Below are 18,054 nucleotides of genomic sequence, written 5' to 3'. Positions count from 1 at the left end.
GGGGGCACTACCCCCCCCCCCCCAGCGCGACCCCCTTCTCCTCCCCCCACACCAAATTTGTAAAGTTCATTTTTTGACATAACTTCTTGTACATCTCATTGTTGCAATGCGTCCACCTGCATCCCTATTTAAACAGTTTGTTTTTTCTCTTCCCCTCCACAAATTATACCAACATCAAATACAGAGAAAACAGGGATTATACCGTGGGGGAGGGACATGCAAAGAAATCATCTTATACATATATTAGCAAGAAAGAAAAAAAAAACATTTGAATCCTTATCTTGGGGTTCATTTTGCTTAACATCAACTTATGTGACCGTTTCTGCTTGTCTCAGACATATAGTAGTTATTGCAAATAAGGGAAACCATGGGGCCTATGTTTCTTTGGGCCTGGCTTACTTCACTTAATATAATTTTTTCCAAGTCTTCCCATTTCCTAACAAATGGGGCAATGTCATTCTTTCTGATGGAGGCATAGAATTCCATTGTGTATATATACCACATTTTCTTGATCCATTCATCTACTGAGGAGCCTCTGGGTTAGTTCCATATCTTAGTTATGGTATATAATGCTGCAACAAACATAGTTGTGCTGGTAACTTTAGTATGGTCTTGTTTGTGATCATTTGGGTAAATGCCTAATAGTGGGATTCCTGGGTCATAGGGGAGCTCTATGTGGAATATTTTGATAAACCTCCATACTACTTTCCAAAGTGGTTGAACAAGTTTACATTCCCACCAACAATGCAGTAGGGTTCCCTTCTATCCACATCCTCTCCAGCATCTGTTGTTATTAGAGTTCTTGATTCTAGCCATTCTAACTGGGGTGAGGTGGTATCTCAATGTTTTTTATTTTTGAGTCCATTCGTGGGGCCTGAACTCTGGGCCTGGGCGCTGTCCCTCAGCTCTTCAGCTCAAGGCTAGCGTTCTACCACTTGAGCCACAGTACCACTTCCGGCTTTTTTTCTTTTTGCTTATGTGGTGCTGAGGAATTGAACCCAGGGCCTCAGGCATGCAAGGCACGTGCTCTACCACTGAGCCACCTTCCCAGCCCCTCAATGTTGTTTTGATTTGCATTTCTTTTATGGCTAAAAATAATAGAATGGAAGAAAGACAGCCTCTTCAGTAAATGGTGTTGGCAAAACTCGTTAATCTTGTAGAAAACTAAAACTAGATCCTTATATATCACCCTGCACCAGAATCAACTCCAAATGGATCAAAGACCTCAGAGTCAAAGCAGACACCCACAGATTTTTTTTCGGGTCTGGTTATGGGGCCTGAACTCTGGCCTGGGCACTGTCCCTCAGCTCTTCAGCTCAAGGCTAGCGCTCTACCACTTGTGAGCCACATTGCCACTTCTGGCTTTTTTTTTTCTCCTGCTTATGTGGTGCTGAGGAATCGAACTCAGGGCCTCATGCATGCAAGGCAAGCGTTCTACCACTGAGCCACCTTCTCAGCCCGTCTGTGGGATTCTTTAAATACAAGATCATGTCATCTGCAAAAAGGGAGAGTTTTACTTCATCTTTCCCTATTTGGATCCCTTTTATGTTTGCATCTTGTCTCATTGCTGTAGCTAGGCATTCAATGCTAAATTGAAGAGAAGTGGAGAGAGTGGACATCCTTGTCTTGTTCCTGAGTTAAGAAGAAATGGCTTTAAAAAAAAAAAAAAAAGAAAAAATGGCTTTAGTTTTTTACCGTTAAGTATAATGCTGGCTGTAGGTTTGTCATATACAGCCTTTACAGTATTGAGGAATGTTCCTTGGATTCTTAATTATTTCAGAATCTTCATCATAAAGGGGTGTTGGATCTTGTCAAATGCCTTTTCTGCATCTATTGAGATAACTATGTGGTTCTTATTCTTGTTCTTGTTGATGTGATGAATCATATTAATTGATTTGCATATATTGAACCAGCTTTACATACCTGAAATGAATCTTGTTTGATTGTGGTGTATGATTTTTTTGGATGAATTGTTGAAGTCAGTTGGCCAAAATTTTGTTGAGAAGTTTTCATCCATGTTCATCAAAGAAATGGGCCTATAGTTCTCTTTCTTTCACGAGTCCCTGCCTGGTTTTGGTATGAAGGTTATAATGCCTTCATAGAATGATTTTGGTAGTGAATTTTCTCTTTCAATTTCATTGAAGAGTTGGAGGAGTATTTGTGTGAGCTCTGGTTTGAAAGCCTTGTAGAATCTACTGTAAATCCATCTGGTCCTGGGCTTTTCCTAGATGGGTGGTCTCTTATTGCTGTTTCTATTTCAGTGCTTGATATGGGCCTGTTAAGATGGTTTAACTCATCTTGGTTTAGTTTCCACATGTCAATATTTGCTAGGAAAAGGTCCATTTCTGCCAAGTTCTCAAACTTATTAGCATAAAGATTTGAGAAGTATTCCCTTATAATGTTCTGAATCTTGGTGATGTTTCCATTCCCAATTCTGAGTTTATTTGTTTGTGTTCTCTTCTTTTTCTGATAAGATTTGTTAAGGGTCTGTGTATTTTGTTAATTTTTTCGAAGAACCAACTCTTTGTTTTGTTGATTCTTTCTTTGTTTTTTAAATTCTAATTCATTTAATTCTGATTTAATTTTAATTATTTCTTTCCATCTAGTGGACTGGAGTTTCTCTTGCTGCTCTTTTTTAAGGAGGTTCAGATGTCTCATTAAATTGTTGGTTTCAGGGCTGGGAAGATGGCTCAGTGGAAGAGTAGCTTGCCTTGCATGCATGAGGCCCTGGGTTCAATTCCTCAGCACCACATAAGCAGAAAAAGCTGGAAGTGGCACTGTGACTCAAGTGGTAGAGCGCTGGCCTTGAGCTGAAGAGCTGAGGGACAGTGCCCAGGCCCCGAGTTTAGGCCCCATGACTGACCCCCCCCCCAAAAAAAATAAATTGTTGGTTTCAGATCTCTCCAATTTGTTGATGTAGGAACTCAGAGCTATAAACTTGCCTCAGAGTACTGCCTTTGCTGTGCCCCAGAGGAGCTGGTAATTTGTGTGTCCATTTTTGTTGAATATCATGAACATTTGAATTTCCTTTCTAATTTCTTCCATGACCCACTGGTGATTCAACAGTGTGTTGTACAGCCTCCATTATTATATATCGTATTCTAATTATATTCCCTTGTTGTCTGAGAAAATGCAAGGAATAACTTCAATGTTACTAAATTTGGACAAGTTTGCTTTGTGACCTAAAATGTGGTCTATTTTGGAAAAAGTTCCATGTACTGCTGAGAAAAACGTGTATTCTGATGCTGCTGGGTGAAATATTCGGTAGATGTCTATTAAATCTAGTTGATCTATGCAGTTGCTTAGATCTGTGGTTTTTCTGTTGAGTTTTTGCTGAGTTGATCTATCTAGTGGGGATAGTGGTTTGTTAAAGTCCCCAACTATTAATGTCTTTGGATCTATGTGAGATTTGAGGGAAAGTAGTGTTTCTTGGATAAATTTGGGTACTCTGTTGTTTGGCGAATACATATTTAGAATTGTAATATCCTCCTGAAGGAAGATCCCTTAATTAGTATGTAGTGACCTTTATCTCTTCTCACTAATTTTAATTTGAAGCCTATTTTATCTGATATTAGGATTGTGACTCCAGCCTGTTTATGGGTGCCATTTGCTTGGTAGATTTTGTTCCAGCCTTTCACTTTCAAAATGTGTTTGGTTTTATGGGCAAGGTGTGACTCCTGAAGGCAGCAATAGAAGGATCTTGCTTTTTAATCCAACTAGACAGTCTGTGTTGCTTAATTTGAGAGTTAAGTCCATTAATGTTGAGAGATAGGACTGAGAGGTATTTGGGTTTTCCTGCCATTTTATCCACCTTCTCATCGGCTGTGGCAACTGGGTTCTTCCTGTGGTTCTTGGATTCTCAGTTTGGGTGAGGTTTCTTGGTCTTTATTGTGGTCTTATTGGTTTTCTATGTGTAGGATATCTTTAAGTATCTTTCGTAGGGCTGGTTTTGTGGAGATATATTGTTTCAGTTTTTCTTTGCTATGGAAGGTTTTTATTTGACCTTCGGTTATGAAGGAGAATTTAGCTAGGTATAGTATTCTTGGTTGATAGTTGTTTGTCTTTAGGGCATGGCATACATCATTCCAGGCTCTTCTTGCTTTAATTGTCTCTACTGAGAAATCTGAGGTGGTTTTAATTGGTTTCCCTTCATAAGGGATTTTGATCTTTTCTCCTTGACAGCTTTAAGTATCTTTTCCTTGGTCTGAATTGATCCTGTGCAAATTATAATATGATGGTGGGATGTCCTGTTCTGGTCTGGTCTATTTGGAGTTCTAAAAGCTTCTTGTATCTTTTTTTTTTTTTGGGGTCCGGTCGTGGGCCTGAACTCTGGGCCTAGGCGTTGTCCCTCAGCTCTTCAGCTCAAGGCTAGCGCTCTACCACTTGAGCCACAGTGCCACTTCCGGATTTTTTCTTTTTGCTTATGTGGTGCTAAGGAATCGAACCCAGGGCCTCAGGCATGCAAGGCAAGCACTCTACCACTTAGCCACCTTCTCAGCCCAAGCTTCTTGTATCTGAATAGACCTATCTTTTTGCATATTTGGGAAGTTCTCTGCTAGGTTCCTGTCAAACAAATTTCCTAGGCCATTAACTTCTTTCTCTAGGTGCTCCACTACACCCATTATCCTCAGATTAGGCCTTCTGATGGTGTCTTCTAAATGTTGAATAGATCTCTCATATTTCTTGGATTTGTTTTTGATAGTTGTATGTTGGTTCTCTATAATATCTAGGCTGTCTTCAATCACGGAGATTTGATCTTCTGCATGGTCTAACCTACTGTCAAGACTTTCTACTTTGTTTTTTATTTCTTTTCCTTCTAGTTGGTTGGCTTTGCTGGCTTCAAGGTTTTTGTTGAAGCTTTGTCTTAGATCTTTTTTTTTTTTTTTTTTTTTTTTGGATCTGGTCATGGGGCCTGAACTCTGGGCCTGGGCGCTGTCCCTCGGCTCTTCAGCTCAAGGCTAGCACTCTACCACTTGAGCCACAGCGCCACTTCTGGCTTTTTTCTTTTTGCTTATGTGGTGCTGGGGAATCGAACCCAGGGCCTCATGCATGCAAGGCAAGCGCTCTACCACTGAGCCACCTTGTCTTAGATCTTGTATGAACTTCTTTACTTCTTTAACTTGATGTTCAGTGTTTATTCTCAAATCACTTAGTTGATTGGTTATGGTTTCCTTGGACTCCCATTCCTTCTGTTTGGTTCCATTCCACATTCCCTTTTTGGTCTCCCTGAATTCTTTCAACTGTCTGTTTATGGATTCCATGAATGCCTCTATTGATCTTTGTCTATTTTCATCCCGCTCTCCCAATTCCTGTATTACTCTGATTAGCTTTCTCATGTTCACGCAATTCCTTTATTGCTCTTTGAGTATTCTCAACCTGCTCATGTAATTCCTGTATCAATCTTTAAGTAGCTTCTTCACACTCACAAGATTCCTGAATTAATCTTTGGTTTGCCTCCTCTCGCTCCCTATCATGCTCACACTGAGTCCTTTGCAGTTCTTCAGTCTTTTCATTCACCAGCTACACCAGTAGTTTTTGTAGAGCTTTTTGGGAACTCTCCTCTGGATTATTCATTAACTGTTCTGTCACCTGATTGTCATGAGTGGGAGTTGAGATACACGGACTTGCCATTTTTTCTGTGTTTCTCCAGCTTGTTCTGCCCATTTGGTATGAAAGTAACACAAATTTTGTGCTAGAACACTATTTTAAGGTAAACATCAACCAAAGTCCTGTAGTTGCACAGTCAAAATGGCTGTAGATACAATCTAGTTCAACAGATACAGTCTATTCCACATCAAACAACTATGGATTAATGGGCTAAGAACAGCAAAGAAGAATTTCACAAACCAAAAATTGTTAGGTTTTGGGAGAAATGTGGGAAAAAATAGGGTTAGAGGGATGTGGAGAGGTAAAAGGAGAGTGAATTCAACCAAGTCCTAATCTCAGAGAGGGAAATGGAGTGGACAGAAAGATAGGAGAGAGAGTAAAAAAAATAAAACAAAAAAACCAAGGAAAAATGGAAAAACAAAAGTTTATATTTAAGAAGTGAAACACTTAATAATTATATAAATTTAAAGAAATGATACTGAGACACTCACAGAGCCCAGCCTGGAGCCAGTCTAAGGGTTTATGTTTACTGAGTTTCAATTGATTGTCTAGGCTGCTGTAGGGAGGGGCAGCCTCTGGCTCTGTTTACCCAGTGAAGAAAGTCACTCTTGGTGGGGAGGGGGGAAGTGTGGGGGGTGGAGATTTCTCTGCCTGGGCTGGGTGACTTTCCCCTGCATGGAGCTGAGCCTGGCAGGTCAGGTCAGGTTCCTGTGACCTTCTAAATGACTCTTTTGTTTTCTTCCAATGGCTGAGTTGGAGCTAGCTGCTTAGCTGGGCCTTTGTCAGTAGCAAAGATGGAGATCTCTGGTAGTGAGGGAGGGGCAGCCTTCCCTCCTCTGCCCCCTGAGAAGGAATGAGGATGTCAAGGTTCTACTCATGCCAGAGTCTTGGTTCCTGGGCTGTCTGCTCCTGGTCAGTTCTTGCTGGTGTTGAGTAGAATCTGCTTGCCACCGTGTCTGGCGCCTTTGTCCAGACTTTCTCTGTTGTAGGTATGGCAGCTATGGCAGCTGCCATGGCTGCTACCGCTGCAGCCCCCACAGTCGCGGCTACTGGCAAGTGCTCAGATCTTTCTCCTTGCCTGGATTTTCCCTCTCTGGCCAAACTCTGTCTACTGTGATGGCACACTTGGTGTGATTCTCTAGCCTAGGAGTGTTCACTAGAACATTAAAACTGCTTTCTATGCGAGAGCTTGTTTAGTCTCCAGCTTCTACTCTGCCATCTTCCATCGAACTCAGTTTAAATTTCTAATTTCTTTTTTTTTTGGTCCGGTTGTGGGGCCTGAACTCTGGGCCTGAGCACTGTCCCTCAGCTCTTCAGCTCAAGGCCAGTGCTCTACCACTTGAGCCACAGCGCCACTTCCGGCTTTTTTCTTTTTGCTTATGTGGTGCTGAGGAATCGAACCCAGGGCCTCAGGCATGCAAGGCAAGCGCTCTACCACTGAGCCAACTTCCCAGCCCGAAATTTCTAATTTCTTTAGAACATTTATCATGAACTAATGCTGAATTTGTTGAAGACCTTTCCTGCATCTGTTGAGATATAGTTTTTGTCCTTGATTCTGCTTATATACTGCTGTATCACATTTATTGATTTGGTGTGTTGAACTCTCTTTGCATGGGTGGAATGAAATCAACTTTGTCATAGTTTGTGATCTTTTAATATGTTATTGAATTTGGCTTGTAATTAGTTTATTGGGAATTTTTGTGTCTGTTCATCGTGGAAATTGATCTTTTTTTTTTTTTGTCCTTTGGTTTTGGAATACTAGATTCATAGATTGAGTTTGGTTATATTCATTCTCTTTATTTTTTTATTGACTGGTTTTAGGAACATTGGTTTTCTTCTTTATAGATCATATAGAATTTGACAGTGAACCATCTGGTCTTCAGCTCTTATTTTTGGGGTGATTCTGTTACTACTTAAATATTATTCAGTTGTAATAGATCTGCTTAGATGAATTACAGACTCTTTGTTTAATTTTGTTAGTCCAAATGTACCCAGAAGTTTATATATTTCTTAATGATACTGGTACTCTAACAACACCTTTATTTTCTCTAATTTTATCATTTTTTCCCTTTTGTTTAGTTCATTCGGATTTATCAATTAGAATAGTCATTTTAGAGAATCAACTTCTTGCTTCCTTGGTTCTTTAGTATTTTTTAAAGTCTCCATTTCATTAATTTTTGTGATAATGTTTTACTTAGGGCTTCACACTTGTTAGGCAGGCACTCTACTGCTGACCTACCTCTATCTAGCATGTTTATTTTTTTGAGATAGAATTGCATTTCTTTCTCAGATGAATACCTGGACTGCATTCCATCTATTTTAACCTTCTCATCATACCTGAGATGACAGCTGTATGTCAACCAGCCCAGCTTCTTGAATTGAGATACAGTTTTACAGACTTGAATGCCCAGTCTGGCCTGGAACGATGATTTTCCCAATAGCCACTCACATAGCAGACATGCTCCTCTGTGCCCAGCAATAGGTCAAGAAAGGGGTCTTCTGCTTGTGGTGGTTGAATCCTGAACCTCCTGATTTTACCCTTAAAAGTAGCTAGAATTACAGATGTGAGCCACCATGCTTATCTTTGCCATAAACTTCTTTCTGCCTAATAATTTGAGTTTTTTTCTGCAAAGTTGAATTATCTTATTATATTGAATTATTCATTTATTAATATGAAATGAGTTTGTTTCTTTTGACTAATTTTGTTTGAAATTTATTTTATCATAACATATTAGTATAGCTTGGAAAATCTTTTTCTTTTTTTTTTTTTTTTTTTTTTGTGCTGGTCCTGGGACTTGAATTCAGGGCCTTGGTGCTGTCTTTGAACTTTTTTGCTCAAGGCTGTTGTTCTACCACTTGAGCCATAGCTCTCCTTCTGGGTTGTTGCTGGCTAATTGGAGATAAGAATTTCATGCTTTCCTGCCTGGGCTATCTTTGAACTGTGTGTGATCCTTCTAACTCAGCCTCCTGAGTAGCTAGGTGGCATAAGCCACCAGTACCTGGCATTAAAAAAATTTTTTGTAATTAAAATTGTTCTTTTACATTTACATTTTAGAAGGTATTTCTGAAGATACTTGTAGAGTGGCCAAACACAAAAGATAATACTTAGGACCCAGATTCAATATGATAAAGATCTGGAATAATAGTATAATTCAAAAATGGAGAAAGAAGCAAAGGAGAAGAATGAAAAAGATTTAACAATTAGTAGATTCTTATTCTTGGGCAAACTGATATAAGGAAATATCCTCTAGTGGAATGGAGATGAGTTCTTGCTTTTTGAAACTTTGAGGCTAGGCCAAAAATGAATATGTAAATAGTTACAGTGTAATAATTATTAATAAACAACTTCTCTTTAAGAACAAAACTGACAGAAATGGTGCTGTGGCTTAGTAGTAGCCTTGAGCAGAAAGAGCTCAGGGACAGTGCCCAGGCTCTGAGTTCAAGCCCCATGACTGACCAAAAAAAAAAGAACAAAATTGACTATGGAGTACTTTAAAATACAGATGTCTAACTTCAGTAAACATGTTTACATGTCCAACATGTAAAGTCATCATGACTGTCCTCACAATAAGAAAAATCTGAACAAACTTAACAATCTTGGATCCATGAAGAATTGTGGTAATAGGGTAAACTCCTACCCCTAAAACTGGAGAGACAGGCAGAAACAGAATCACATCTTATTAAGAACAGAAGCCAGCAGCTATAGCCAATATTGTAGGAACACTGGGAGCTAATTGATGAATTGCTGGTGGCTGAATGAAGTTTGAGTGTTAAAAACTTTAAGGAAGCTGGGTGCCAGTGGCTCATGCCTATGATCCTAGCTGCGCAGGAGGCTGAGATCTGAAGATCGTGGCTTGATGCCAGCCAAGGCAGAAAAGTCCATGTGACTCATTTCCATTTAACCACCAGAAAACCGCAAGTGGAGCTGTGGTAGAGTGCAAGCCTTTAGTAAAAGAGCTCAGGGACAGCACCCAGGCAGAGTTCAAGCCTCATGACCTACCAAAAGAAAAAAAAGGAAAAAGAAAAAAAAAAAAGAAAAAAGATGCACTTCATTTTCCCCTTTCTTTTCTCTTTCCTCTCTCTTTCCCTCCTTCCCTCCCTCCTTCCCTCTCTCCCTCCCTCCCTTCTTCCCTCCTTCCTTCCTTCCTTCCTTCCTTCCTTCTTTCCTTCCTTCCTTCTTTCCTTCCTTCCTTCCTTTCCTTCCCTTCCTTCCCTTCCTCCCTCCCTCCCTCCCTCTCCTCTCTCTTTTCCTGGTTTGAGATGTCAACTAAATGCCTTGCACTCACTTAGCTTTCTTGCTTGCTGGTGCTCTACCACTTCAGGTACACTTACATATACTTCCAGCCTTACTTTTATTGGTGATTTTTGGAGACTGAATTTGGTTGGGTGCTTAGCTCCTTGGGAGTATGGTGTCTCCAAACCCTTAGCTAATCTGCTGCACATGAAAGTATACTTGCAGTTCTGATTACAAACTCCTGTGATGACTTGAAGGTTCTCAGTTCTTAACTCTCAAGCTCCCAGATATTCCCCACTTAATATGCTATATTCTCTACTTCCCAGGCCTCTGCCAATTTATAGTTTATTGTTCTCTGGATTGCTGTTGTTACATTGTATGTTACATTCTGTGTGGTATGTTTATAACTTCTCATTGACAACTGTTTGGGAAGGTTATCCTTGGAAATTTCATTTAATACTAAAGAACTTCCTCTTAAGACATGACTCAGAGATGTATTGTCAAATCCCTCAGGCCTAAAAAAAGTATGCTGTAATCCCTACTTCATTTTATTGCAGTAAATAGGTAACTTTATGTGGATAATTATAAGATATTAAAGATAAAGTATTTGTAATAGTCACCTAACTAATAGCTTTCTTTTTTAGGTTTGTATTTATTATGGGATCTTCAGTTTTTCTATCAATGACTACTATATTGCAACAGGGATGTTCAAAACTCAGATTGCTGGGGAAAATTACATGGAGGAGTTTCCTATTAATTTGCATAGGAATTTTCATTGTGAACCCCAATTATTGCCTTGGTCCCTGTAAGTATTTCCACTCTTTGTTAGTTTATAATCAGATTGAAATCTGTAAAATACTCCGTGTGTGTGTGTGTGTGTGTGTGTGTGTGTGTGTGTGTGTGTGTGTGTGTATTATGTGTGGGTAGATACTTGAGACAAAAGCTAGAACTTTGCACATGTTAAACCCTCTGCCATTGAGTTATACCCCAGGCACAGTTTATTATAATTTGAAAGAAATGTAAATCCTCTATTATTAGAAATGCTTGTGCATTATGTCCAAGTATTAGCTCAATGATTTGGGGCATTATTTTATTGCCTTAGAATTTTAGAACTGGGAAGAGGCTCTGTGACTATTCAGACTTTCCCTGTGGTATGAAAGAAAAATCAGGCCTAGAGAGGTTGAATTTTTTTTTTTTCTGAGACATATACATGTCTCAGAGAGAGCATACTTGACCAAATCACCTTGTTCTGAGACCTTTCTCTCTCGACATTTTGGTTTCATTGACCTTTCTAAGTTGGCTAGTAGTTTAAGAATTCACTTCTTTTATTACCTTTATGCCAGCTATATTGCTGGAAAGGATATTTGTCACTATTTAAATTGTAGACAGTGAGTCAGGACAGTTGAGAGAAGGATGTAAATGCTTTGTAACAGTATTAGGATTAAGGAAGTCAGTCAGGCTTACTCTGTCATTTACAAAAGAGGATCTTTTGAGAAAACCTGCTTTGACTAAATACTTAAGGCACTAAGAAGAAAAAATAGTCACTTCTACTTGTGGCACATAAAGTTGGATCTGAGCCGAGCGCCTGTGGCTCATGCCTGTAATCCTAGCTACTGAGGAGGCTGAGATCTGAGGATCACAGTTCAAAGCCAGCCTGGGCAGAAAAGTTCATGAGACTCTTTATCTCCAATAAACCACTAGAAAACCGGAAGTGGTGCTGTGGCTCAAGTGGTAGAGCACTTACCTTGAGCTGAAGAGCGCAGGATTAGCACCCAAGCCCAGAGTTCAAGCCCCACGACTGACAAAAAAAAAAAAAAGTTGGATTTGATAGATTTCTCAGAAAATGAGCCATTGTCCCTGTAGATTTCTTTGTAGGGTTTGCTAGAGTATTATCTATTTTTAGTGATGCAGTTGTGTAGCCTGTAGAGCAGAGTGAATGAGTTGGTGACTTGTGTTGGTTTACAAGTTGCTGGTGGGCATGTTGTTGATTGTGTCTATATTCCTGAGAAGAAGAGGAAGAGGCCAGGAAATGGAATTCAGGGGAAGTAGGGGATAATGTCCTTGTCTTATCTCCATACCTGAGAAAGATACTTTTACTTTTAGTCTCCTTATTGGAGAGTGGGATTGATCTGTTCTTTAAACCTGGATTTCATCCTTGTCTCCTGACCATGTTTATTTCCATCTCCAAAGATATAAAGTAACAAGTACATTTGTGTGTAATGTAAGTATTTGTTACCCTTCAAACAATGTATTGCCTTGGAATAAGATGTGAAGTGATGTCTAATGCCTTACCTAACTGTATCTTCTGCAGTATCATGGGATAAGATGAGAATTCCTGGTGTTCTACAAAGGTTGGGAATGACTTATTTTGTGGTTGCTGTGTTGGAGCTCCTCTTTGCTAAACCTGTACCTGAAAATTATGCCTTGGTAAGAAATTATGTTTTGTAAAAATGAGAGAGGAAAAAATTGACTATAAAGTTACCAGAATTTTTTCAGTTCTGAATGTAATACTGTAGTTTCCTTTTCTTTTTGTGCTTGTCCTATGCTTTTAACTCAAGGCCTGGGCACAATTCATGAGTTTTCTTGCTCAAAGCTAGCACTCTACCACTTGACCTACAGCTTCACTTTTGGCTTTTTGATGGTTAGTTGGAAAGATGAATTTCCTGTCTGGGCTGTCTTCGAGCTGTGATCTTCAGATCTCAGCATTCTAAGTACTAGAATTATAGGTGTGTGCCATTAATATTAATATTTTAATATTTTATGGTTTATAACTTCTAGTTTGCTTTCTTTCTAAATTTTGCTACAGTATTTTGTAAAAATAAAAATCAGATATCATATAAACCATATAAATTTTTGAATTACAATGATAAATTTTAACATAATAATCACTGGATATTTTCTAACCAATATACTGAATTTTAATCCCATTTTGTTTGCATTTAATTTATGTATTTTTTTCCATGCCCCTAACTCAGGAGAGAACTTACTCTTCTCTTCAAGACATTACTTCTAGCTGGCCTCAGTGGCTTTTCATTCTGATATTGGAAAGTGTTTGGCTGGGAATAACCTTCTTATTACCTGTCCCTGGGTGCCCCATGTAAGTGAACCTTAGACATGTAATTCCTTTTGCATGTCTCTTTCTGCCAAGTCAGAGGTTATGAGAGGTTTAAAGCCTTCAGATTTCTTCTTTTATTCTTATTCTTTGTGGTGTCCTTTGCATTGGGAGAGGAGTTTGGTATTGTCTGAGTCAATCTGAGTATAAATTGGGCCTCTTGTCTTACTAATGAAGGAGAAATTGCAGTCATGAGAGTGAAAGGAGCCAGAGGGATTTTTTTTTTGTCAGAAAGTTTTTTAAATTTATTTTTTCTTTATTTTAAATTGTTAAAATATACTAATTCTAATCTAAATTGTTGACAGTAATACATATATTTGAATTTTTAAAATTGTTACTGTAAAGCTGATGTACAGAGAGGTTACAGATAGAGTACATATTTTTTTCTTATTTTTAACTAAGGTTTTTAATTGGCATGTATTCATTTTATAAAGGAAGTTTTACATTTCTATGCACAAATCAACCTTACCTCTATTACTCTCTTTCATCTTCCCTTTTGCTTTTTCACACAATTTCAATATGTTTGATCTATTTTCCGTTCTTATATAAGAATGCCTGTCTTTTTGGACAATGTTATGTTTTCCCTAGCTTTCTCCCAGTTTTTCCCTCTTGTACCCACCCACAAGTTTTGGAGTTCATTTTCAACATAATATCCAGTGAGTATCACTACTGCATGTTTTTACCCTTTGTCCCACCATTTTTTTTTAAACTTTTTTTTTTGGTCGGTTGTGGGGCTTGAACTCTGGGCTTGGGCGCTTTCCCTCAGCTCTTCAGCTCACGGCGAGCACTCTAGCGCTTGAGCCACAGCACCACTATTTTCCCACCATTTTTGTATCATCCACTTAACACTCCCAAAGACAAATAAGAAAAAAGAAAAAGAAAAGCAAAAACAGCAACAAAGAAAAAAAACCTATTGCTTGCATTTCCTAGAGCACATTTTGATAAATATTATTTTATATGGTCAGTTGCCCATAGCGGTTGCTCATCTGTAAACCTCTCCTAAGAATATCCTCATTTGGTCTCTCTCCGTGTGATGCCTGGAGACCTGTATAATTTATCATGTCCTAGTGTGTTTTATTTTTAATTTGTGTATGTTTGAGGTTCTTTGAGTTGAGCCATTAATATGTTCTTTATTTTCCTAGTGGGTATCTTGGCCCTGGAGGCATTGGAGACTTGGGGAAGTATTCAAATTGCACTGGAGGAGCTGCTGGCTACATTGACCGCTTGCTTTTGGGACATGATCATCTTTACCAACATCCATCCTCCACTGTGAGTGAGACTGACTTTTACTTAGAAGAGGAAGTTTAGATAGAGGAAGTTTAGATAGAGGGAAGGGGAAAACCCTGATCAATTTTGATGTATGTTCATTTAGCAGTATGTTATGGGAAATAAGTTTTACTTGGAAACATGGCTACTAACTTTAGTATTCATCAATAAACAACATTGCTTTGGATAATAAAGTAGAATGCATCATATAAAATGAGCACAAATTTAGAATGTTTCTGTATGTCAGGTAACTCTAGGCAGCAGATTCTGTGTGCAGAGCACACAGCAGGGAGTTCTTGTTGGATTAGTTACTGTTGGGGAGTGGCACTTCAGATCTACTTTGCAGTTGAGGAGAGGTTACTGACCCAAGACCATCCAGAAGAGCTATTTGGGTGTATGCTTTTGCTATTTTCTATTTTTAGCAGTTGGAGGGATGAACGCTTCATTCTTGAAAGGGTTATGGGGGTCTGGATGCTGTATTGGAGCATTTACACTTACACAGTTTTAACATTTGTATTTTTCTCTAGTTTATTAGATGTTAGGAACTAAGCCATGGGCTTTGTACATGCTAAATATGTGCTCAACACTGAGCTATACTTTTATTCAAAATGTATTTGAAATGTTATTTGCTTGAAAATAAGAAATCATTGCTTAGAATAGAGCTGACCAAAACAGAATATATAAGATTATAGAGACATGCAATGTATTTAAAATTGTTTGGACTTTGGGCTCAGCACTGTTAGCTAAGATAGCTGCAATTGAAGTGGCTGCTGACAGATGGTGGCTTATTCCTGGGGCTCTACATTTTCTGTACATGCTACACCTTTTATGGTGAGAAGTATTTTACCTGTGATCCTCATATGCTGGCAATGAAGTTCTATAGAAGAAGCAAACTACAAAACAAAACAAAAAAACAAAGCACTAAATATGTAATCTATTTAAATTTGCATTCAGTCAGAGTTCCTTTGTTCATTTGTGTGGTTAGTGATTGCTGCCTTCTTATTCTTTCATTAAGGTGCTTTATCACACTGAGGTGGCCTATGATCCGGAAGGAATCTTAGGGACCATAAACTCCATTATGATGGCATTTTTAGGAGTTCAGGTATTTGTTCATTTCATCAATATGCATTTTCTTGACAGTTTGTGATTATTGATTTATGACCAATTAAAAAACTATTTCATTAAAACAGTCAGAAGTATGTCCTCTTTAGGTATAAAAAATTCTGTTTAGGTTCAGCAGATTGTGCAAATCTAGAAATTCCTAGAATTCAGCACAGTCAAACAATTAGATGCAATTATTACATTAATAAAAATTGTTTTTGGTAGGACTAGGGTCTGAACTCCACGCTTCATGAGGCTTACTAGGCAGGAACTCTATGTCTTAGCCACATCTCTAGTTTGCATGTGTGCTACTTATTTTTGAGATAATGTCTTGCTTCCTATTTGAGTGCATGTCTCAACTATAGTCCTTGTGTGTGTGTGTGTGTGTGTGTGTGTGTGTGTGTGTGTGTGTGTGTGTGTGTGTTTTGTTTTGTGTTTTATTTTGTCCATCTTGGAGCTTGAACTCAGAGCCTGGGAGCTGTTCCTGAGCTGTTTTTGTTCACCACTTGAGCCATAGCTCTAGTTCTGTCTTTTTGGTGGTTAATTGGACATAAGAGTCTCACAGACTTTTCTGCTTGGGCTGGCTTCAAACTATGATCCTCAGATCTCAGCCTCCTGAGTAGCTAGGATTACATGTGCCTGGCAATCCTCTTGTTTTTTGTTTCCCACTGTAGCTAGATGACAAGTATGTGCTACCTGATTCAGCTTCTGTTGAGATGGAGTCTTGTGGACTTTTCTTCCTGTGCCGGCCTTGAACCAATAGCCTCCTTGTTTCAGCTTCCTAAATAGATTACAGGCATGAACTATCAATGTCCAGCTCTATTAAAAAATAATTATGTGATGTATTTTAGCTGAGCAGTTTCTGGATAAAGGTTTTCACCAGATAGGTATGATGGTGTACTTCTGATTCACCTATAATTTGCATTCTTGGCAGACTGAGGTATAAGAGTGTTGAGTTTGAGGTCAGCCTGGTTTTTAAAAAATTGTTTTTTTGAGATACTGTCACAAACAAGCAAGCAGGTGAATGAATGAACAAATAAAATCTCTGCTGGAGGTGGCAGTGTTTGGATATTGGTAGTGTGTTTGTGCTACTGTGACAAATTACCTGAGGCCAGGTAATTAAAAAAAAAAGCGGAAATATATTCCTCATAGTTCTGTAGATTAGGAAATCCAAGATCAAGGTTGTAGGAAGTTTGTTGCCATGTGAGCATGTAGTCTCTGCTTCCAAGATGGCAACTGGAGTGCTCCTTCTCTGGAAAGGAGGAGTGTTTTGTTCTTACATAGTATAAGGTGAAAGGGCAAAGATACTAGACTTGCTGTCTCAAGCTCTCTATCAGGGCATAAAATGTGTTCAGGAGGGCATAGCCTGTTATGTAATAATCATATCCCAGAGGATTCCGATACCATCACCTTGGTGATTAGGTAATACATTGTAGAGGGACATAGACATTCAAATCACAACGAACTCTATATATGGCTTCAGTATTCAAATTTTATGCCACAATCAATACTGGTTAATCTTGGTGTGTCTTGGGTATAACTTTGTTATTTTTCTTCCCAAAGTTCTCATTAGTGTTTGAAACTGTTGAGAGAAGTAAACTAGGGGGGAAAAGACATGTACAGTAGTATTCATAGAATTTTCTGTGGTGATGATGAGAGTATCCATTTTATCCATTAGGCACCAACTAGCAAGGATAGCTCTTGAGTACTTGAAAATGGCTATTGTATGAGTGAGGAATTATTAATTTTACTTGATTTAGAACAGATTTAAGGCATATACATTTTGATGATGAATTTTTAAAGTTAGAAATCTTGCCTTTATAGCACTTGATATTCTATATTCTGTTTTTATGTATATTCATATTTTTGCCAGTCTAGAGTAGAGGTTGAGAAAGACACCCGGATCTATACTGCCAAAGTTTGAATCTCATTCTGTTACTTACTGGCTTGGAGACTTCAGGCATGTTACTTGACTTCTCTTTGCCTTACCTAGCACCTTATAAGGATTAAATAGATTTTAATTTATATGAAGTTGTAAGTATTAGTACATACATTCAAATTTGTAACTATTTCCATAAATTATTATTATTATTGTTAACCTTTTATAACTTCAAAAATGAATCCATAATTTCAGTGGGATTTCACTCAACACCTTGGTTTAGTGTTTTTATGGGCAATTCCAGTCTGCCTCTATGCCTCTTCCATACAGCTGCCAGGCTGAAACCTTTAAGGCCAGAGGTGAGATGGCCTTAAAAGGCGATTTTCCTTGAGGGGAAATTTTCCTTGGCTCCTATCATTTTTTTTAATGTTTTTTTTTTTTTTTATTGTGGAAATACTATACAGAGCGGTTATAGTTACATGAGCAAGGTAATGAGTACATTTCTTATCAAGCATTGTTGCCTCCTCCTTTGTTTTTCCCCTTCCATCCCTTCCCTCCCATCATCTCAACTACACTCCTCCCATCACTTTTAGAAGGAAGACCTCACAATAAATGAGACCTAGTGAGCCTACCTGCCTACCACCTTTACATCACGTCCCTACCCTACAGCTTCTATACCTCCTCAGCACAACAAGGTGCTGTGGTGCCTTTAACTTTTGGGTATGCTTCTGTGCAGTTCCATTTGCTCAGAATGCCCTTCCACTTTGACCATCCATGCTTGTAGCTCTCTGATATATCCCTACTTTTCTAAGCAAATACTCTAGCTCATCAATCCATATTTTTCCCTCAATTTAC

The 18,054-nt window shown here is 38.6% G+C and overlaps 1 protein-coding gene across 2 annotated transcripts in view; it reads left to right on the top strand.

Moving 5' to 3' along the window:
* The window catches only part of Hgsnat (heparan-alpha-glucosaminide N-acetyltransferase), a 50,447-nt gene that overhangs the window by 28,552 nt on the left and 3,841 nt on the right, over positions 1–18,054 (top strand). For both annotated transcript variants that reach the window (XM_070016042.1, XM_070016043.1), the window contains 5 exons: positions 10,486–10,646; positions 12,153–12,268; positions 12,817–12,938; positions 14,096–14,222; positions 15,235–15,321. In XM_070016042.1, the coding sequence (XP_069872143.1) occupies positions 10,486–10,646; positions 12,153–12,268; positions 12,817–12,938; positions 14,096–14,222; positions 15,235–15,321 (613 nt within the window). The remainder of the gene's footprint in view (positions 1–10,485; positions 10,647–12,152; positions 12,269–12,816; positions 12,939–14,095; positions 14,223–15,234; positions 15,322–18,054) is intronic.

Source organism: Dipodomys merriami, unplaced genomic scaffold (assembly GCF_024711535.1).
Source record: "Dipodomys merriami isolate MVZ:Mamm:240054 unplaced genomic scaffold, mDipMer1.0.p SCAF_12, whole genome shotgun sequence".
In the NCBI taxonomy this organism is placed as follows: Eukaryota; Metazoa; Chordata; class Mammalia; order Rodentia; family Heteromyidae; genus Dipodomys; species Dipodomys merriami.
This window is presented reverse-complemented; position numbering and strand designations above follow the sequence as displayed.